Source organism: Theobroma cacao, chromosome 5 (assembly GCF_000208745.1).
Source record: "Theobroma cacao cultivar B97-61/B2 chromosome 5, Criollo_cocoa_genome_V2, whole genome shotgun sequence".
NCBI lineage: Eukaryota > Viridiplantae > Streptophyta > Magnoliopsida > Malvales > Malvaceae > Theobroma > Theobroma cacao.
This window is the reverse complement of record NC_030854.1, coordinates 25,306,353-25,328,871: the sequence shown is the minus strand read 5'-3', so window position 1 is coordinate 25,328,871 and position 22,519 is coordinate 25,306,353. Positions and strand designations below refer to the sequence as shown.

General features: G+C 35.2%; 3 protein-coding genes across 3 annotated transcripts; all 3 read right to left on the bottom strand.

Annotated features, from left to right (window-relative positions):
- On the bottom strand, positions 362-6,825 carry LOC18598842 (UDP-N-acetylglucosamine--dolichyl-phosphate N-acetylglucosaminephosphotransferase). Its single transcript, XM_007028546.2, has 11 exons — positions 6,371-6,825; positions 5,812-5,899; positions 4,695-4,786; positions 4,450-4,568; positions 2,622-2,737; positions 2,424-2,551; positions 2,243-2,329; positions 1,566-1,626; positions 1,413-1,453; positions 1,204-1,324; positions 362-817 (listed from the first exon to the last, which is right to left on the bottom strand). Exons 1-11 carry the CDS (start codon positions 6,724-6,726, stop codon positions 758-760), a joined length of 1,269 nt encoding a protein of 422 aa, XP_007028608.1. The 5' UTR covers positions 6,727-6,825; the 3' UTR covers positions 362-757.
- On the bottom strand, positions 7,338-14,372 carry LOC18598841 (DNA-(apurinic or apyrimidinic site) lyase, chloroplastic). Its single transcript, XM_007028544.2, has 12 exons — positions 14,200-14,372; positions 13,925-14,105; positions 13,628-13,692; positions 13,147-13,226; positions 12,726-12,971; positions 12,242-12,567; positions 11,242-11,352; positions 10,443-10,580; positions 10,294-10,341; positions 9,087-9,167; positions 8,303-8,462; positions 7,338-7,963 (listed from the first exon to the last, which is right to left on the bottom strand). Exons 1-12 carry the CDS (start codon positions 14,247-14,249, stop codon positions 7,842-7,844), a joined length of 1,608 nt encoding a protein of 535 aa, XP_007028606.2. The 5' UTR covers positions 14,250-14,372; the 3' UTR covers positions 7,338-7,841.
- On the bottom strand, positions 14,581-22,039 carry LOC18598840 (glycosyltransferase-like At2g41451). Its single transcript, XM_007028543.2, has 11 exons — positions 21,483-22,039; positions 19,695-19,844; positions 19,532-19,584; positions 18,806-18,914; positions 18,562-18,696; positions 18,373-18,417; positions 17,974-18,161; positions 16,936-17,077; positions 16,066-16,112; positions 15,497-15,584; positions 14,581-15,353 (listed from the first exon to the last, which is right to left on the bottom strand). The coding sequence occupies exons 1-11, from the start codon at positions 21,837-21,839 to the stop codon at positions 15,078-15,080; spliced, it is 1,590 nt and encodes a 529-aa protein (XP_007028605.2). The 5' UTR covers positions 21,840-22,039; the 3' UTR covers positions 14,581-15,077.

Below are 22,519 nucleotides of genomic sequence, written 5' to 3'. Positions count from 1 at the left end.
TGAAAAAGGATTTTCCTAATGATTGCCCAGAAGACACACTTTAGGTTTAGTAAATATACCATGTATGGTAATATTTTTGTTGAAATACAATAATTAACAATTAAAATGTGACGAATTTCAATACATTAAGGGAAAATATAATGTAATATAGCAACTTTAAAAAATGTTCCTAAGGTACTCTGAGCAAAACTCAACAAAAGAAGTGGGAAAAGTTTGTTTTTTTTTTTTAAAAAAAATACTAGGAAAAATAAGTTCAAAACAAAAATATAAGTAAACATTATTTCGGAATCTTAAAATAGAAAAATGCAGCAATCAATTTAAGATAAAATTACTAATAATAATTCAATAATTGCAACCACCATAACAATAATAATAAAAATGTAGTTCAAATTACCTCAGTCAATGTACAGTTTCAAACAAGGCAAGGCGAGGTTGTACATCAACTAAGCCTAATGACTTACGAATAACTAATGCAAAAGGAACAGTAAATACAGAGAGTTTTGAGCCATTGGCTTCCTATGATCTAATGTCGTCCAACTTTCTCTTCCACACCAAAATGTAAATTGTCAAGTGATATATATAAAAAAAAAGGGAAAATTATGCAAGTAATACTATTGTCAGCATTCATCCCAATGTTGTCAAGACTGCAGGTCATTTGTCTCTGCTGAAAGACGTACTCTCGTGTTCCGATGCTAAATTATTCTACACGACAAACCCGTATAGCAAAACTATTTTGCTTTTCTCTGATGTTGCTACCTTATTTGTACCATCCGGCGAGGAAGTACCTCAGCATGAAACAGAAGCAGCATCCTAGGGCCTATGGGAAGCAAACATACATAAATGAGACAGAAACAAACAAATGGATGCTGCAGGGTACTCTGGAGATATTCAACTTGAAAAACGAAAAATTAAGAACTATTTTTCACAAGATATAAGTTACGAACTGCATTCGTGTTTAAATTGGTCAACCTTCAGAGAGCAACAGGAATATGACACAAACTCATTGTCAGGATTGTGGGAACCCAAATTTATTTGGTTGTGTACAATCCTGTCAAATCTTTCTACGTCTAGCCAATGTAAGATGGTAAAGTCTCAATGCCTGCTATAAGTTGTTCATCTACAACCTGACTCCTCTGGTACTTTGACATTACAGAAACAAAATGTTGGTCAAGCAGAGAAAGAATGCAAACATGAGAAAATCACCTGAACAAAAAGAAGGTGGAGGCAGAGTGACTTTTCTGATTTTGGGCCAACTATTCTCAAGTAAAAGTTAACAAGTGTCCCATCATGTGTCCCAGTAAGTAGTCCAGTCTCAGGATTGAATCTAAAGATACAAAAGATAATGATTAAAAGATAAAAGAAAATTTTGATGCAGGCAACAAGCTTAGTCTTATATGGGTAAAAACAACTACCTTGGAAGACGATGTCGTGGGCATTTCACATAGCCAGAAAGCTAAAAAAATTGTATGTCAATGCAAATTAGCTGTTTTGCATATTCTTCAGAAGAGTTATAAATAGTTAGAGAGAGAGAGAGAGAGAGAGAGAAAGAGGATAGCAGATCAAACCTGAGGAAGTGACAAGAGAAAGTTCAACACTTGAGGAAGAAAGAAAATCAAGAGTGTTTCACTGTAGCAAGAAATAGAAAGAGAAAAACCAAAAAGAATTTAATCAATATTGAATAGTTTATAAGCATAGCCCGCCTCCCCCAAATTAAAGCTTGCTGATGGTAAGCATAAATACTTAGTTTGTCCAGAAAATCATGGATATTAAGCCACATAAGTTCATCAAAATAGTAGATTGGAGCAGGACATTCAGATATCCTGCTTTTAATCCCTGAATAGCGGTATTGAATTACATAGTAAGTCAGCACCAAGAGTTAAAATCAAATGGAACGGATAGAGGTCAAATCAGCAAATTCGTTTTGATTAGGATAAATATCTAAAACCATACATGCCATTAGTAGGGGCAATACAGCATATTTCTTAAAACATGGCCTTCAAGTTGGCTTGCCATGTTCTTTTACTTGCACATCACCCTTTTTTTATCACAAAACGAAGACATGTTAACTCCCAAATGTTTGGTCAGAAGGCACAGCATTTACTCCCATGGCATTATGTAAAACTTAAAAGAGACATACATACACGCATACATGGATGCATATGTATCTATTGATGTATGGATACAGGTACATCTTATCCAAGCAAAGGCGATACGAATGAAACAGAGTGTGACAAACACACACCTATAGTGTCCGAGAATCCCAACGACAGCCATGGTCATTCCAGCAAAGTATGTGTATGTATCGCCAACAAAAACTGAAGAAGGATACCTACAAACAACAGAAGCAAAAAACCATTAGTAAGACTTTGTTAGCCACGAAGTAGGATTTGCAAACAGCTGGTGGTCAAATGCAGGGTTGTTACCAGTTGTAAGAAAGTAAAGCCAACGAGGTGGCTAGTAAGGGTTGAACAAGATAAATAGAGAAAGCATGAGCTTGCTTGTACTCAGGATCTGAAGATGCTCCAATTTGCATTATATTATGTATCAAAATCTGTGAATTGCAACAAGAAGTTAGATTGCATAAAAGTCAGATTCCAAATATCATAGTTGTTTATGCTTACAGCTGATGCAATCACAACTGTTTGCCCAACTTCAAGGCCATTCAAACCAGCATGAATGTTGATGGAATTTGTGCAGAATACTGCCAAAAGCCCCATATACAATTTATATACGCATCCTGCCACAACAAAACCAACTATGAGTTCCTTGCAAGGATAAACAGCTCACTGACTTGGTTATCTACTTAAAAATTCATTTTTTCTTTAAAAACAAAGGAAATATAAAAATTTGAAAGTTGAACAAAGCTTAGCAGTTCAATAAGGATAAATCCTAACTTGAGAGAGGACAGAAAACAGAGATGACAAATTTAACAACGTTTATGCTCACATTTTAAGTCCCAACTCTTCAAAATTTTAGCAATATATAGGCCCTCTGTTTTTTCCCACATAAAAGATTACATGTAAACTCCAACTACATATAAGACATATCTCAACACTTTCCTTTATATCCTCACACATGCCCCAAAAAGTATCAGCATACAGATATAACATTAATATTATAGGAAATCTGGACTGTCCTGGCTTCAAAGATGGTATATTTGTCTGTACAATAAAAAAAAAAAACAGATGCTGTATGCTTATATGTATGATAACATACACTTTATCTAATAACAAACTCCTTTTCCTTGATTCAGTTCATCATTAAAACCAATCCAAGCTGATTGATTTCTTGGCATGGCTCAGTCAAACTATGTACATCATTAAGTTATAGGCCCACACCTAACTATCTTCTATATTATCCCAGGGTAAAGGTTTAACTCATCAATCAGCATATCTTAGTATTTTTTTCATTAACGAGCAAAAACATAATGAACTTTAGAACTTGATGGTTGCCCAGCCTTGCTTTACACTGTAAAAAATAAGTGCCAAAAGGTGCATCAAGGAAACCTGAAAATATTTTCATGTATTCTAATCTATAAACAATGGGTTCTAACAAGTTACCAAGTCAAATATTTGTCTCAGACGCAAACAAAATTCCGCAGGCTTAGCTCAATTGTGTTCATCAGGCTCAGGCAAGGGGCAAATATTTCCATCACTGAGGATAATCATTTCAATTATTGCAATTATATGGACAATCATTAACTAAAGCTCAGGACATGCTAGCATGTCAACAAGTACGTTTACTGAACAACAGGTTGAACACTTGATGCAACATTCTGATGCCAATTTTCATTATGCTGTGACCACTATCTAAAAGTTAATTCATATTAAAGCTCCAAAGTCGAGAGACATGTTAAAACTTGACCAAACTTACATTTGCAGTTTCTTGCACAACTTGACCAAACATATTGTTTAAACAAAGATCCTCCTGTGTTATTTTCATACAATAAATGCCAATATATGTATGCATTTACTTCAAAAGCTGATCCAACCACAACAACTACCCAATGCAACTTGAAAAACCAACCAAATTCATTGAAAAATCAATGATAAAAGAAAAAAGACCTGAGCTAGAACCTCACCCCCAACTAAAATGTGCTTTATTAGCTACTTGTTAGAGGAAACAAGTGGTTTGAAGCTGACCCTAAACAAAGACCCACCGATCCAGCCAAAACCCAACTTAACCAGCCTGATTTCACTCAAAAGGTCAATGGAACCTCAACTCAAAATAACCCAAAAAAAGTCAAAACCCTAAATGACTAGAACCAAAGATGACCCAACCTGCCCAATGGCCAGAAATTTGAGATTATAATTAGAGGTAGATTGGTGCTCAATATAAGAGAGAAACATTATAACATTAGAAAATGAGAGAAACAGAACAAGCACCATCCTGACATTAGAAAAGGTTCTTATTCTTACTGCCAAATTAATTCTGAGTATCATTTCGTACCTAGATCCAACACCTCTAGCCCAACAAATGAAACAAGAGGCTTTGGAATGATGATAGTTGTGTGCCCAGCATAGGCCATCAACAATGGAAGAGCAGCAATTGATGGCAGTAGTAGTTTCCTGCTCTTCATAAAAACAACATAAGGATAGTGTTAAAAATTAGTGTAGAAGCCATGGACACCCTTCCAAAAAATTAACAGGCTTCCACCGAGTATGCAAAAACCTTAAGGGTAAATGTATACTCACACTCTCCAAGGGACATCCAGGACATCATCTACGAATCCAAGCAAAATCATGAAGCAGATAGATGCTAAGGCTGCATTGTACTCAACAAGCCACTGAATAAACAATAACCAACAAATTGATCTTCAATTCTACAAAACATTAAACTCTCCATGAAGAAGCTAACATCAAAGCTAATGCAATTTGGACTTGCCCTAAATTATGATCCAAGAACCAAAATCTTTATTGTCTTAAAGATGAGGGATAGGAACCATGCAATGCTGGTAGAAAAAGTAACATATACATAAGAAAAAGCAAAAGAGCAAAAGTTTCTTAGAAGCCAACAAAAGAAAATGGAGTTATCTCAAAGTTCAACGTTCCCTGTACTATACTTAACTCAACTAAGCCTTAATCCCAAAGTATTTGAGGCCAGCTACTCGAAAAAATTTCCCCCCATTCCACTCAATTAGGGGCTTTAACATTTGATAAAAGAATTAAAGAAGCTAAATCGTTTTTTAGAATGACTTCAACATTGTAATATGGTTTACCTCTAAGTCTTTTCATTCTTTCTACAAATCTCAAATAACATTGATATATCTTATGGTACTCCTTTTCTCTTCAAGACCAACCAGAAGTGTTCTCTAGAAATTCTATCTCATCCTTTTGCCAATGTTATGCTTGGTTTATGGAAAGAATATAGTAGGAATTGAAATGGGAACAGGAGTGAGAATGAGAACAATACTAATACCTAGTTTATTTAGTGAAAAGGAAAAAAGGTATAAATTCCTATTTTATCCTATTTTTATGCCTGCTATAACTATTCTTCCCTTATACATTCCAAGAAAATTCCCAATTTTCTATTTTTTTCTTGTTTTTCCTTCTCTCACCACCTTGCCTTTTCAAAGCTGCTATTTTCAATGGTTTCATTCAAGTTCCATACTTAATACTCAAATGTGCAATTAACTATGTGTTAAACCGCGCAGTCATTTCCTCAAAATGCTATCAATCGTTCCTAGCTTTTGAATATTTTCATAAACTATTAATTTCTGACACTGAAAAATAGAGTTACACAATGTGAAGTTCAAAAAGAAATAAATAAGCAAAAACACAGCTAGAAACTTCTGGGACAAATCACACTTACATTTGAATCTGCCGTGAAGTTAAAATATTGAAACAAGATAGCCAAAACCAAGAAGACAATACCTACAACAATTCCCAATGACTCAGGCCTGCAAAACCAAAAGCCGCCTTCACTAAGTAGAGTGTTTTTTTTAAATTATTTTTTATAATTTTCATAAATGGAAAAAATTCCAACTTAAGTATAAGAATCTTAGCTGATGGCATATAGTAGCAGCATCTAAAAGCACTACCAACAGAATTCAAAAAAAGAAACTTGATAGTATTGAATAAAGGTTCGGATACAAAACCAGAAGCCAACATTGAGGATCTAACTTATAGGCAACTCGTTAATTTATTTAATGGAAGTAAAATGATAAAGCAGAGACATTTATTAAACAATGTAAAGTGCCAAAGGAATAATCACCTTGACAAATACCCAGTTTATGAAAATAAAAATTCAATCCTCAACTAGCTAATCCAATCAGAATTCTAAATGAAAACATACCCAGTTCAACAAAATTCAAAAGCAATCACAACCCATTTTTTTTCTTATAAGAAAAAACAGAAAATTTTAAACTTACACTTTAACAGTGCCTTGAGGGGTACCCTTCTTGTTAATATCAAATCCAAATAAATTGCGTTTTAAAACATATCTAGAAGCAACAGGAATCATTCTCTGAGTAAGGAAGAAGCCGGCAACGCTAAGGGCAGCATTGATAAGGATGGATCTCTTGAGGTCTTGCTCGATCTTATATCGCTGGAAAAGAAGGTAAAAGTAAGAAATTGAAAAGAAAAGACAGAGCTTAAAGATGAGGCCTTTCTTTGGTGGAGAGATCGGTGGGTCGGTTTGGGTGGTTGTTTCTTGGGTTAGAGGAGGATTCGGCTTTGTTTCTGTCGGTGTTGCTGTCGTTGCTGAAGCTCTCTTGCGAGCTGCCATGGCTGCTGCTCTGTTTCTCTGCAAAGTTTTGTTTGTCTCAAATATGTTAAGTCTTTGAATTGTCGCTGCGGTGTCTCTATTCTATGTTACATTACATGGAAAGTTGGAGTGGGTTGGGGCTTTTGAGTATCATTTTTGGCGTCATTGAACCAACGAGATCTTGCCACGATAGCAAGTTTCATGCCTACGTGTAACATATTTTCCACATAAGCCATTGCAGAAAATAATATACATCATTTCTAAAACATCAACCTTAGTCTGAATACTTTTTCTACTGTTTATTTATTGGCTTCTTTTATTCAAAGTCCAAGTCAACATGGAACATCCAACTGACCACAATTGATTCCAATGGTAGAGGGATTTAGGGGGAAAGAACGTCCACAGTATTAAGTTAAACTAAGGATGGAAAGATTAGTCATGCTCATGCCCTCCCTGTTGCAGGACAAGTTTAGATTCTACAATATTTGGGATGAACCAAAGAATAAAACATGTTTTGGTTCAATCAAAATGCATATAAAATAGGCAAGATGATGTGTAATATAATAAATTAGATTGACAAAGATTCAGTATTTCTCCCCCACCAAGCGTAAAAGCTTTTAGCAAAGGAATGATGGAAAATTGCCAAATTCAGTATCATTGTCCCCTTCAATTCAATCACATGCAAAACCATCAACAACAAAATCAAGTCAATGGGACAATCAATGACAACAATTGCAACAAGACTTGTGTGCCAGGGAAGCATAAGTTTCATAAGTACAATCAGTATTACTGCATACACAAGTGTTCATTACATATGAAAGTGGGCCGCCAAAAACGCTTGCAAAACAAGATTGTACCAACTACGCAAAGCCATACATTTTAATACAATCTCATAAAGTTCAAATGCCCTTTTGAGTTTCCACCCTCTTCCAATTTTCTGCAAAATCAATGCCAACAGCATAAGATGTAATTGCTTCCCGCTACGTCAGTAGCACAGCAGCAACTGCATCGGTGAAATTCCATTTTGTAACTCCCAACACCCTCAAACTTCTTTCAAGTTGGGTTTTGGTTGACAACAATGTTGCACTTATCCCATTCAAACGCCAATTAATCCAGTGTTGCTGGGGCAGACTAGACTAGACCTTGAGTATAAGGCCAATAGGGCAATGATCACTACCCATAACATCAGGGAGAATATACGAGTCATGAACATCATCAGCTATGGCTTCTGAAACTAGGAAATAGTCCAGCCTCCACCCTGTTCCAAAAAACAAAATTTTAACTAAATATGGGGGCACTGCCAAAATAAATATGCTAAATATTTATTAATGATGGAAGCTAATCACAGTGACTGTTACATTAACTCCCCTCAAAAATCTTACTAATCTCTAGAAGCAACGCCAAAACAAAATTCGACCATTCCCAGCATAAATAAACAAATAAATATTAATCATTTTGAGGTACAGGAAGTATCCTCAAGTCAAAGGCTACTTGAAATGGTCTCATATACTTCAAAAAAATTGGCACAAAATTAATCTTACAAATGAAGAAGGATAAAAAGAATAAGAGGGTAAGTTTAAAATGTAGGATGTCACACCTTTGTTAGTTTTGCGCACACCATGCCGATAACCCCAGTAAGTATAGCCCACAACACCTGGATGCTGCTTTCTAAAGGTGTCCACAAACCCCCTGGATAAGAAGTTTGTGCCAAAAGATTGCCTTTCTTCAATTGTAAACCCAGCACTTCTTTTATTTCCCTACATTTTAAAATTTGAAACATCTATTATAACATTTCACTGAAAACAGAGTTGCTGCTCTAATTTGCATCAGGGAACCAGTAACATTATGATGGAGTAATAGACGAGGCTGCATTTTGTATATTTCACAAATTCCTGATGCATTGAGCAGAACACCAAGGCTTAGGAACCTTATTTTCCTGTGATTGAACGTCATAAAAACCAACATCAAGCAGTTTAAAGACTGAAACAGAGTTCTGTTGTATTGCATCGCTTGCCTCTCAGATCTAAAGTCATTATAATTTTAAAGGGTAAGAGATGGCTTGTCTCACCCTAGATATTTCCATATGTATTTGCATAAGAGAACTCTAAATGAAATGTAACACTAAGGAAACGAGAAGTAATTCATAGTTTTTAGACAAGTCCATCATCCAAGGATAAGCAGGTAACATATCAAACTTAGTAATCAACAATGGCCCCAGAGTGACAAGACAGAAAGAACTTGCAATGATTGTTAATCAATTATTGCTTTGCAGAACACTTATAATAGTTCTTTGATTAAACAAATATGCTTATATTGGTTAAGCTATTAGTCAAATAAAAGCATGAGTTCTACAAAAAACATCAAAATTTTGAATGACTTACAGCAGGGTTATAAATGTCTATCTCTTCATGTGCACAATTTAGATCCCCTGTCAAAATGACCGGCTTTGACTTTTCCAGTTCCTGCATCATACAAGGGAAGCAGCTGAAGCATTAGGTCTCACAGGGAAAAGGTAAATTAAATATGTTTTGCAAGAACAAAGTTAGTTCTATTAAGAAAGAATGTAGAAAAGCCCCCTTAAAGGAAATTATGATACCTACAATACTTTGTGATACAGAACAGAAAGAGGAATAGATTAGGCAGGGAGAAAGATGAGGCAAAGAGAGAAAATAGATATTTGAGAGAAATCACAGGGAACTATGGGAGGAAAGGAAGAGAAAGAGAGAGAAACTACAGGAATAGTGGACAGAGAAAGGTAAATGGAGAATAGAGGGAGGAAGGAAGAGAAGAGGAATAATAGTGAGAAAGATAGCGAATTAAGTCTCAACAGTATAGATATCAGCATCAGCATACACTACTTTAATCAAAATTAATGTAGGTACTTAAAGACTACTCTAAACAAGCAAAACGAATTAATATAAAGATCTAAAATATCCTAGACATATTTTTTAAAAAAAATTGAGCCCATAAAATTTACAAACTTAATAAATAAATTGCTAAAAAAATTTAATCTTTCAATATCCATCCTTCCCTGCATATGCATTCTGAATACTGCTAAAAGAACTAGCATTCAGCAAGAGAAAAAACTTGGAAAAGGGTGATGGCATAACAGATGAGAAACCTTTGGTAAATTGAATAGAATATAATTACTGACAAGTCACAAAATTGGCAACTTACAATAATTTGTTTCATACTAATCCAAATGGACAAGTAATATAAAAAAATAACCAATATGTTGCTACATTATTGATGACAATTTCGCAATGAAGAAATTAATTACCCTAAATCTTTTTTTTCTTTCTAACTAGGAAAGGGGGATTTGAACCAGCTTTTTGAGCAGAGGAATATATGCACCTATCACCTTTTCAAATGCACGTTGCTCAAAATCTAAAGACCCAAATCTAATGTCTCCTGCGAATTCATAGGATTATATATGCCAAAGCATGAATAACAAGTCAAAGGGGGGAGAGGAGAAAGCAAGACAGGGAGGATGCTTAAACTCTCCAGTATAGAGCACAAATCAGAAAACTAAAATAACTAAGTCAAAAATGAAATGACAATGAGAAAGGGAAATATAAGCATGCTTACTTTTATGTAATTGCTAAGAGCAGGATCCCATTCTGTAATCCTGTATGTCTGGATTTAAAAACAAAGCCATCAGTCAAAAAGTTTGAAAAATTCAAATGGAAAAGACAAATATTGGCAAGTAACATACAAAATGTGTTTAAGCCAATTACCAGCCTTCTCAAGCCATCCCCAGAATTAGGAACATAGACACTTAACAAATAAAAAGAATCGAATTCTGCTGTCACAACCCGTCCTTCACTATCATGATCTGATTTGCCTAGGCCATATCTGACTGAAAGCGGCTTAATCTGTCAGACAACTGCTATTTTTTAACAGCAAACTAATAAAAAGCAAAGCAATTGAAACAGCAAAAGATACTTGAATTTCAAAAGGTCAAGCTCCCAAAAAATGTACAGTAGACATGGAATCAAGAAAACAGACACCAAATCCTAGTGCCCAGTAAGTTCATTAGATTGAAATAAATCCCGTTGATTAAAATTCGCAAAATGGATTAATCAAGTATGATTAGTCTTCACCTTTCCCATAGTTTTCTGTATCAGGTCACAACGTCCCATTTCATCATTAGAATCTGAACGGTAGCTAGAAACATGAAACTTGATACTGTGATGTTTTAAGTTCTAATCTGCCGATTCCATCAACAATATTTCAAATTTTCAATGCAAGAGACAAGCATTTCCAACATTAAAGCATATCTTGCAAAATTAAGCAACTAGCAAATAAGAGTATTAAGTTAGCAGACATATAATCCAGCAGAAGCTACTCTAAGAAGTAACCTCACTGCCGTCAAAAGAGTGAATACTTGCTTGATATGTCACCCCAAGGTCCTAATTTATAAACAAGATAGGGATATAAAAAGTGTGGCATACTTTCTATCCCCAAAGGTGCAAAATAATCTGAGGGCCACACATATGATAAGCCACTTCTGAATCCTAGAAAGAACAGGCATACCCGAGATATTATTGCTGTACCAGCATAACCAAGTTTTGAATTACTGCATGTCCAGAAGCTATTCTCATATCCTTCTATGAGAGACTGTTTGATTGACTTGACATCTTTCTCCTGTTTCAAAATTAATAAGTGCCTTCAATATATCAAGAAAATTAACAAGTCCAAGATGCTCACATTTCTTATGTACACACAAACAAATACATGCGCACACAGACACACACATGTAAAGAAAATACACACTCTCACAAGGACAGACAAACACAGAGTCAAATAAGCACAGTCTCACATATACAAACACAAGGGAAAAAGATGTTATTGGCAATTTATAATATCAACAAATTGTCAGATTCTAACATGTCCTGAATTTTTGCACAGAAAGAAATAAAATGTTTCCGCAATTATCTAAAGCTAGAGCAGCCATGACTAAATCAATCAAAATTTCTCAATTTGGTCATCATTTGACGCTCAAAGAAGAAAACTAGTATTACCTGGCCAGTTTGAGTTATGAAAATATTTAAAAAAAAAAAAAACCTTCAACCACTTAATTGAGAAGGTTACTCATTTCTAACCCTTTTTAACCAATTCCAATTAGGAGCCATATTACAACTTGACTCACATTTGTATGAAAACAAATCCTAGGTGTCAAATAGAATCAAATGACAGCAAAATGCCCACAACTAAAGTTAGTGCAAAAACATCCAATATTAACATAATTGTATATCAACATTCTGCAAGGACAAACATCCATCAAGAGGGAAAATGCCTTAGCAGCCACTTTATAAGTTTGCTGCTAATTGCTATAACTATGTCTGCACATAGGAATTAATGATGTAAGAGGTGCTTCAAGCACTCCAGTAAAATATCTAGTGATCCAATTAACGCAGATATCACGGTAAGCTAAGGCAGAGAAAGTTTTATACTACAATGAGACTTTCTCAATAAAACTATCTATAATATATTGAAATTTTCTAAGCTACAAAATGATATATTATATACTTGCCTGCAGTTTAGTCTCCTGCAAACACAATACATCAAAGTTTTCCCTTTCGGCAAGTTGCAGGGCAGAGAATCCCTCTAATTTCAGCAATGCTCTAAGCCCATTGACATTCCAAGACAGAACCTTGACAAACTTTGGATTCCCCATAGGAGGTGGAGGTCTCATGATTCTAGGATTATATGCTATCCACCCTTTCTGAGGCTTCTTATGGGCAAAAATCGTCCATGGTTCGCTTTGATTCACTGTAAGGGTAACTCCATTTTCAGCACTAACACCTTTGCTATCAACATCTGAAGATACTTTCCTCTTTGTCTGAGAAGGCTTCCTACCTAGCCACATCAAGGATCAAACACAATAATCCATCCTTTTAGTCAAACTAAATGAACCACCAAAACCGAACTACATGAGAGAACGATGGAATAGTTCCATAAATCACAACAACTACATAAAACGCTAATGCTACAGATGTCTATATCTTCTGCACTACCTGAAGCACGACCAGTTTTAACAGATAGCTTCTGCTCTATCGTGACAATTTTAGTATCAACTTCAACTGTTTCACCCTTAATTTGCATTTGGTTTAACGTCCTCCTGCTCCGCTGAACCCTGGAAACCTTAGAAATAGTGTTAACATCTTGGACTTGGTCCTCTATGGATCCTGCCTCCATTCTTATAGATATGCTTTCATCATAATTGGAAGGATCTTGTTTATCTGCTAAAAAAGAACTTCCACCTGCACATGCAAAGAATTTCAGAGATCAGAAAAGGAAGCTTGCACATGCAATTAATTATTATACCCGCTATAAGAAAATTTATGTTGTTATCCTCAATCTTGATTGCTATCATATGAAGACTTGCAGGATACCAAAATATATATTATAACTTAAATTCTATAGAAAATTGCATACCATCTATTTCCTTGGCCAAATAGCACTGTAAAGCAGATACAAGGTCACGTTTGGAACCTTTGGCAGGGACACCAGCACTCCTGTCAATTAAAAACAGTTAAAACAAACTCAGATCTTAAATTAGACACGTCCAATTTACCTTTTTCATGGGTCAATAAAATCCCATTAACCAGGCTTAAAAAGGAAATTCAGGATTACATACTTCATAAGTTAAAGGAAAGTGTCTACAACAGAATGGGAATGTGATTAAGAAAAAATTCAACTAATTTGTGTTGGTCACATGAGCTGTTTCACCTCATAGCTCCATTTGTGGAACAATCTTCTTTCCAATCAACAAACTAAATGTAGGAGTTAACACACAAAAATTTTCTAAATGCAAAGTGCATAAATGACAGAAATCAATCCATGATGCAGAATGCAAGAACATCAAACAGAGGAGTTATACACTTTTATATGTTAGCCCTTGAAACTTGTTATTTACCTCAATGCAGTTCTGAGTTGTTGAACTGTCATTGCCTCTATTTTTCCTGGATCATCCTTGAAATTCTGCATTCCAAGTACCTTTCATTTACATTCTTAAGCAATTATCAATATCAAAAGCATAAAATTAATACCTTATAACTCAAAATATAATATCTGATTAAACATAAGGATTTGTAGCCATTAATCCTTTTGACCTGTTTATCATTATTGTGCTTAACTAATTTACTTTTCTTAACATTTTCATTAAACCCAAACAGAAAACTAAGAAAAAAGCATGCAAAAAAAAAGAAGAAACCTTGAGAAGAGGCTTATCAGAAATGGGGTTATTGTTGTCTATTACTCCTTTGGGTTTCTTATCAATGTTTTGGTCATCTATGGAGGATGAAGTCGAAAAGCTTCTTCTCTTAGACCCCATTACTTTGCCTCTCGAAGGGACAAATCTTCCAACTCCCAAACTCCTTGGAGCCGCTGCAAAGCTACATATTTTCCAGTCAGCTTAAATTTCTATAAGAACAAACAACAAAAAAGAGAAACAACAAATGAATTTTATCGGAGAAAGAAAAAGAAAACCTTGAAAGATTGATCAAAGTCTTAAAACCAAGTGGCGATGCTTGGTTCATCTATGGAACCCAATGTCAGAGACAGAGAGGAAGCGCGAGTTAGCAGTTAAACAGCCGAAAAGTGTTGGCATCGCTCCTACTATTATACACAGTGGAAAGCACGTGTTATTGAGCGTGTGGCTCTCCAACCGGACTACCCGGATTCGATCTTATTAATACATATTTTTCAATTTATGATTTGGTTTTCCTTTTGCCAATTCAGTAATTGAGTTCTGGTAATATAAATGGAAATTTGTTATTTTATGAAAAGTTTTTTAAATTGTTAATGTATTTATATGCAATTATAATTGAGTGAAATGTACTGAGATAAAGTATGGATACAAAGTGGAGAGAATGGAGAATAGAATGCAATTGATTGTTTCAAGTAAATGCAAAAGAATACCATATTCTAAAGTTTGATTGATGAACATCATCAATCATCTGAGTCTGAGTGGGGGAATGGAAAATGATGATGAATGCCCCTCTCAACTAAATAGTATCACAAACTGGTTCAATGTTTACAGCCTCCAGCCATTAGCCTTAGGCATCCAAAACCAATATCAAAGATGCAACAATCATCAATCTGTATTAGTCAGAATCCCGCTCTACACCTCTCACTCTATCATCATCTAATATAATCTAAACCTGAAGAAATGTACAGCAGCGCTTGGGTAATGATCGGGAAGAGCCCCACGAAAAGCCAACACTGGAAAATGCCCCCACCAGAGCCAGAGCTGGAGCCAGAGCCGGCAAACCAAGTTGTCTCATTTTACCCCACTTTCTATTTCAATTTTCTCAACTCTTTGCAGGAACAATGAGGCAGCAGTAATCACTGTGAATTTGATGCCATTATATTACCATGTGCATATCATCCAGTACTGGAGGAGAAAGTGGTGGGATTGCCGAATTATAAGAAAATTTGTTGGTGATCTCCAAGATCCTTCTGGCAGTGGCCTGAGATTCTGTCACACCAATCTTTCTGGAAGAAATTATTCCAGGTTTATCTACTCTAGAAGAGTTGCTACTCTCAACGGATGTCAAAAACTTGTCCTTTGAGAGAGTCGTCTGTGCTGATTGTACTATAGAACTGAAAATACCAGATTCCCTAAGTCCTTGAATTACAACCTGTGAGAAGAGAAAAAAGTGAATGATTCGAGGAATCTTGACACTTGAACCACGCATGGTCATCAGCAAAATAATCCATAGCAAAGATCAGCTGAAAACCACAAGGCAGGCTTCATATAAACATGCCCAGTAGCTTAACTCACCATGGGAGCATAAATCCGAGCTAAAATGCCCTTCCTCAAAAGTTTCAAGTTCAATGCTTTATCAGTCCACACCACACGCTCACGGTACCTAAGTAAAAAGAACAACATTATTTGAGGAAGATAAATATCAACTCCGATCCCACACAACCAAGAAACAAAATAGATTGTTCGGTGAGAAATATATTTCGTCTACTTGGAAAAGTAAGGAGTAGATCATCAGAAACAATCCAACAGTCTAACAATTTGCAAAGTGATAATTAACTATATTAAGCCCAATAACTGTACGCATTTGACACATGAAGACAGTCTCATGTATTAATGCTCCTAAAAGAAATCACTAGGGTATATGAGTCCATTTATAGTCTAAACCTATCATTAAATGTCTTAACTTAGATAACAAGAGGATTTCAAGAAAATAACATTCAGAATAGCTCCTCACAAAGCAACTTTTCAAGGTAAAAACTAGAACCCCTCTCTTATAACATGCAACACCATAAGCTCTATTTGGTTTATATTTGAAATGAAAAACATGAAATAGAGGGCATTTAATATGTTAATATAAGCATTACCAGCGAAGCATTTCCTCCTCGGTTGCAGTTGAAGCAATTATGAATGCCTGTTGAAGTAAAACATGAAAGAACAGTAAGCAAAATTAAGCCCAAATATTAAAAGCATCATCTAAAGTATATCACAATCGAGAGTACCCTAGAAAGCACTTGCCTTGCCTCCCTCCCTTTATCTAAATATTACAATCATCAGCAAATACGTAATCATAATAGATAACTTTCCAACTCTCTCCCTCCCTAACAAACATGGAACTTTCTATAATACAACCATATCAAATTAACATATATACCACTTGACAAAGACCTTGCTGATGTAGACTACCTAACATGATTATAATGCAAAGAACAGGTCAGGCACCACCATACATTATGTCTATGGCTTAAACTTACAAAATGGCCAAAGCCAACATCAAGGAAAACCCACCTACTAATTATAAAGAGGCCTCCACTTTTACATTTAATATTGTTCCTTGCCTAGCCTGTGCTTTATTAAGTACATTAATATCTAAATTTACTGGAGAAATACAATCAGGATCAACATACATCCAGATCAGTAAATACAAGTAAAGCCTGACATAAACTAGCAATATGCTAGCTCAACTAGCCTTGAAATGATTGTAAGTAACACTCAAGTTCGCACCCAAGGAAAGGTAAGCCAAAATTCAATTTTCCTAAGGGCGAAATGCCACTTATCTTAGACAACATATTATCTTAAAAAACTCAGGAAATATGACAAACTCATATCTAAAATTAGATAGATACCCAAATGGAAAACAACAGAAAACCCTTCAAGTAAAAGCAAGGGCAAAAGAAACTAAAATGCAAGTTAGAAATATATAAAAGGATTATGATGGTGCATCAGTTGGAACTCACAGCTCTATCAAATTCTAACATGAAACATCTTTTAACATCCTCCTTTGTAGGCTTGCAGCCACATCGATCACGCCTTGAAGTGAGATCAGAAAATTTGGGGTATGTATAATGCAGAACAGCAGCCTCATCCAATTTGATCTCCCTATAAAATATTACACAAAATCAAGGTAGTTAAATACCTATAAATTAGAAAGGAAGGAAGTTGTGCTCTTCAATCATAAAGCATATGCCTTTTAAAAAGAGGTTAGAAAAAAAGAAACAGAAGAAATGAAAGAATCCATCATTAAGGTAGAGAGCAACCACGTTAATAGCAATTAACAACTTATCATACAAAAGTGCAAATCAAAGTTGTCAAAGGTGCAAGGGCCACTCTAAGCAATAGGACCCTTACATCACCTGAGGTGCAAAGTGCAAAAAAACCACTCGCTTAAGTCAAATAATATGCTAAATTTTAAAAGATAATTAATAGTATATGAAACAAAGAAAATTCTCTGCACTGTATTTAATAAGCTTGAAATCCATGATTTTTTCAATAGAACATAAAGAGTGTGCTTTATCATATTGTTTACCGTGTTCCAAAGATGAAGAATTATTGTACTAGTTAACTAAAGTCATAACTGAAGAAGCTCAACATTTTTTCACTTCAATCTTCGACTAAGAGTTGTGCATGGACTCTATTATCCAATGCTTTATTCTTGTAAAGAGAGCTCACATTATCTTCTTTTGGTGATGAAAACAAAAGCTGATAAAAGAAATTAGAAGTTAAAGAAGCCAAAATGACACCTAAGTCAAATGCGCCTTTTTTGCACTTGTGGCTTTAACAAAAGCACGCCTACACACAAGCAGCATGCACCTGATCAAGGGTGCCTTGCCTAAAGCAGTGCAAGCACTGTACTAGGTTTGCAAAGCACCTTAGCACCTAGGCAAGCACCTTAGCAACACTGATACAGAAAAACATGTAAAGATTTCATATGACAAATAACATTAAACCACATCATTTCATTCATACAAAACAATAGAATAAGAAAGTAACCATACTTTGGTGTCTTCATGTAGTTATGCCATCTATGCGCACCATTAGGACGAAGATGATCTTGAATACGAGCAGCTGATTTCCCATTTCCATAGGTCAGAAAGTAGTTTGGATTACCACGGGTTGCGTCTTTATAATTGCCAAAGTACACATCCTTGGGAAGATGATCATAGTTCTTCTTGAACATTGAGACCTATGCCAAGATAGAAGATGGAATCATAAACAATGAATGCATACATAATCACAACTACAGCAAAAACTGCTGCACGCAGACAGTTACAAAGAAGATTGGGTTATCTGCAAGTGTAAGAGACAGGAAACTTAATAATGTTCCCTTCAAACTAATATTAGTCTTATAAACCTAGCCAAAATAAAGCATGAGAAACAGATAGAGGAAATTATACCTCAGTAAAAGGTTCCTTGATATCATCCCGCTCGACACTGCTCTCCTGAAAAATTTATATGGTATAATTACCTTCAGTGTCAACAACAATGATCGAACAAAATAAGACACGAAACACAATTTCACTCTTTATCACCAAAATACACACAATTCAAACTTGATCTAAATTTGTAAAGGCAGCTCTACTCACATAATTTGGGAAGACAACCATATCAACATTTCTAGGCACATCTGACAACAATTGTCTCAAGGAGTACTCACGAGCTCCCGCAGGATGTATAAGCTCATCAGTGTCAAGATGAATAATCCAATCCATGCCAGCATCCTATAAATGAATGAAGAAAAAAATTGTAAGGCTAAGAGTTATACATCAACATGAATTTAAGCTACACGTACATATGTATTATCCCAGATAAGAAAATGTAATAACATACCCTTGCCATGACAATAGCCATTTCCATGTTAAGGGACTGCTTCACAAACAACTCGTAATTACATGGTTTGTAGAAGAAGCTTGCCAACCAAGTCTCGTTCCAGATACGACTACAAGCACCAATAGCAAAAATAGGACAAGGAAATAGAAGAACATTAGGTCAGACTCTATGAATATATAAAAGGTACCCTTTTTTTTTTACCAGGAATGTAAAAGGTACTTCAATAAAGTATTTAATAAAAAAAGAAATGAAAAAGAAAGTAAGGGCATCTCAGGAAATCATTGTATGGAAGCAAACAGATTATCTCATCAAGTACGACAAATCCAGAAAACCACAATAACATATAAAGAAAAGTTGATGGCATAAAATCTAATGGTAGTGTAAAAAAGTTATATGTTCATCTCCGACATAGCACTATTTATTTCAGAGCTTATGTCTCTCAACAAAATGTGTATTTTATTCTGATTTCATGGGCTCACCAGAATAGTATTTTGGTCCCTATCGATACTTTGATTTGATTGCTACCAAATCACTGGTATCCCAGGACTGAACCTCCAAAATTTACTCTCTCTCTCTGCCCCACTCCACTCTCTAGCATTGAGTTCTCCCACAATCATTTAAGTTTTGTATAGAAAAAAGGAAAGTGCAAAATGTGCCTTCTAATAGCAGACCACGACAAAACATATACTTTTTGTCATCAACTATTCAACCAAATCATGTACCGACCTTTTAGCTTGTTGTTCCTCTAATTCTTTTGTTCTGTATATCACTTTCACCCCCTGCAAAAGATGTATTTTGCTTATAATAACAGAAGCAAAGTAGAATGAACACTAGAACATAATAACAAAGTATTGCAAATGAGAAGGAGGGATAAAGGATTTATACTCACCGGAATTGATTCTAGGACTTTAGACACATTAGGAGAGGCAGCCTTCCCCTCAACAAAAAGGAAAAAGGTTGAAACTCCAATAACCTTGTGATAAAAAATCCATGGTAATGTCTGTTCCAAGCCTGCCGAAGTACTTGAAATAATACATATCTGGCATGCAGCAAAACCACCAAAAGAATGTAAGAAGTAGCTTTCCAAATTCATCACAACGTTGAAAAGACATACATGGGTGATAATAATGGTCTATGTCCAGCAAAAAATTTCTTTAAGAAAATGAGAGAGAGAGAGAGAGTTGACATGTCAAAAGGCCATAGAGGTGAAGCAATCACAAAGAGTAAAAAGAGGAATCTTGGAGGATCTTTCTCTTTTCTGACAAATAAACAAGATTAATTTTTTAACTTACAAATCATTTAATATTAATTGAGAAGAGAACAAACAAGAGAAATAAAAATAATTTAAAAAAGAAAAGCGTATTTAAAACACAAACACCCCTGCATTTTGAAAAACCATGCACTTATCAATTTTCTTACACTTACACCCTGAAAAGTGTAGACAATTTTCAAAATACATGGATGAAAGCTGTTTGTTTTGATCAAATGTCACGTGGAAGTTTATAATTTTTCCTTGCATCTGTTGAAACGTTTTTGCTGCTACAGTTCAGAAGATGTTCATTTACAACAAGGCATGAAAAAGGTGTTACTGCAAACAGATTTCATATCCACCCAAACCTTATACGATAATACCTAAATATACATTTTAACACCATCAATTTCGAAATTCACACAAAAATAACGTTTTATTAGTAAAAGAACAACCAGTTTTAATGTGCAAACAAAAAGAAATTTTCCCGCTAGAATCTACAATGAGCTATCGACAAAACAAACCAATGGTAGCACAAGAACATATTTCCAAAAGTAGACCTTTTGTGATGCAGGATGAAAGAAGCTGCATAATCAATTAAACTCTTCAAATATTTGATCTTGTTGCTTAGTTAAATTTTATGAAATTAATAATAATTTGTGTGTGTGTGTGTGTGTGTGTGTGTGTGTGTGTTTATATATATATATGACTATTACTTAGTANTATATATGACATCTTAGATTATTTAGGATATTATATTATTTAGAGGGAAGCTTATTCCCTGAGTATCAGGGCCTTCCCAGATTATATTTGCCATTCTGTGTTTATATTTGGGTTTAGGGGTGTAACCTTTAATTACTTTATGTTGTTTCAACTTTCTCCTACCTTATAATTATTATGAACTATTGACTTTCATTATTATTATTGAAATGTCTGTCCCCGGAATTGATTCTCCCATCTTAGTTCTTCTATCTCTTTTCCTTTCTGCTCTAATTTTTTCCCTCTCTGATCTGAACCTTTCCCATGTTCTAAATCATCTAGACGACGGCTATGAAGACATTTAGCAGTTGAAATTAATTTACATCTGATTACGGCCATGCCTACTTTTGGCTTGATGGTTTACTGTTCTCGACAAAATATTCAATTCAGAAAAGTAAGTAGTCCATTTCCGGCTAAATTAGGGCCTAAACCTCGGTATATAGCAGATTCATTGAGATAAGTAAATTAAGTCTATTTACTTTTCACTCATTCCTAATTCACTAAAATCAATACCATCCGATTCACTTGTCTCATAGAAAAAGAAACCGAAACTAAGATCATCCAATAATAACAATAAAATGAGAAGGCATCATAGAATAAGAATGTACATTTTCATCAACTCTAAAAAGGGAGGCCCACCAAAGATCAAGACCAGGAAATCCAACTAACCTTAGGCCTAAGATCCGACCCGAAATCGAACTTCCAATCCTTATAATAAGGGAAGGCCGGGGACCGGCTCTGACCCAAAAGATCAACGCAACCCGAAGCGGAGCGCCGATCGGAGGGAGAGTTAGAACCGGAGTTGACCATGCCAGGGAACTGGAAAGGGTCAGGGGACCAACGAGTGATGGGGTCGGTGAGACCGCCTCGCCATTGGAGAATAAAAGCAAAGAAAGCGAGGGTTAATGGGAGGAGAGTCAGGAGCAAAAGAAGACGAGATGTAAAGGTTTGCTGAGAAGAAGAAAGGGAAGAAGAGGAAGAAGAAGAGGAGGATGAGGGTCTTGAAGAAGAGTAGAGACCCGCCATGAGAGAGTGATGAGGAGAGGCACAGATTGAAGCACATATGGAGAATGAAAATGTATGATTAAATATAAGTATAGGTAGGAGAGAGTGAAAAGGGAACAAGAATTGAAACCGAAGAGAAGTTGGCGAAGGAGACTGACATTCACACACACACAACAACAACGAAGAGCCGTTTTGTCGTGGGCGTTGTAAATGCCGTCTTCAAGTTCTTTCCTTATAATAAAATTGATATTCAACTGATGAGCTTTGGCCACAACTACAAGACTTCTTCTTTTTTTTTTTTTTTTTAAATTCCATTTAGAGAAATTTTTTATGTATAAAAAATAAAAATATTATAAGAACACTCAACTCAATTTCAAATTGTATACTGTTAACTAAAAGTAAAACAAATTAAATATTTAGAAACACATAAATCAATTAACATAAAGTTAAATCAATTGCAAAATTCAAAACCTAAGAGGTTAGAGTCTTAAATGGTTGATGAAGAAATTACCAAGTTAAAATGATTTTATTTTTGGGCGTATTTGTTGGCAATGCTCCTTTTCTATGATATTTTATCTTATCTAATTGTGTAACACTCCTTTTCTATCCCACAAATAGTGCAATGCTCTCGTTGCACTTTTACCCATAAAGAAAAAGATCGTACCTTGATCCGAGTCTACCTCAATCTTAATATTTTTCAT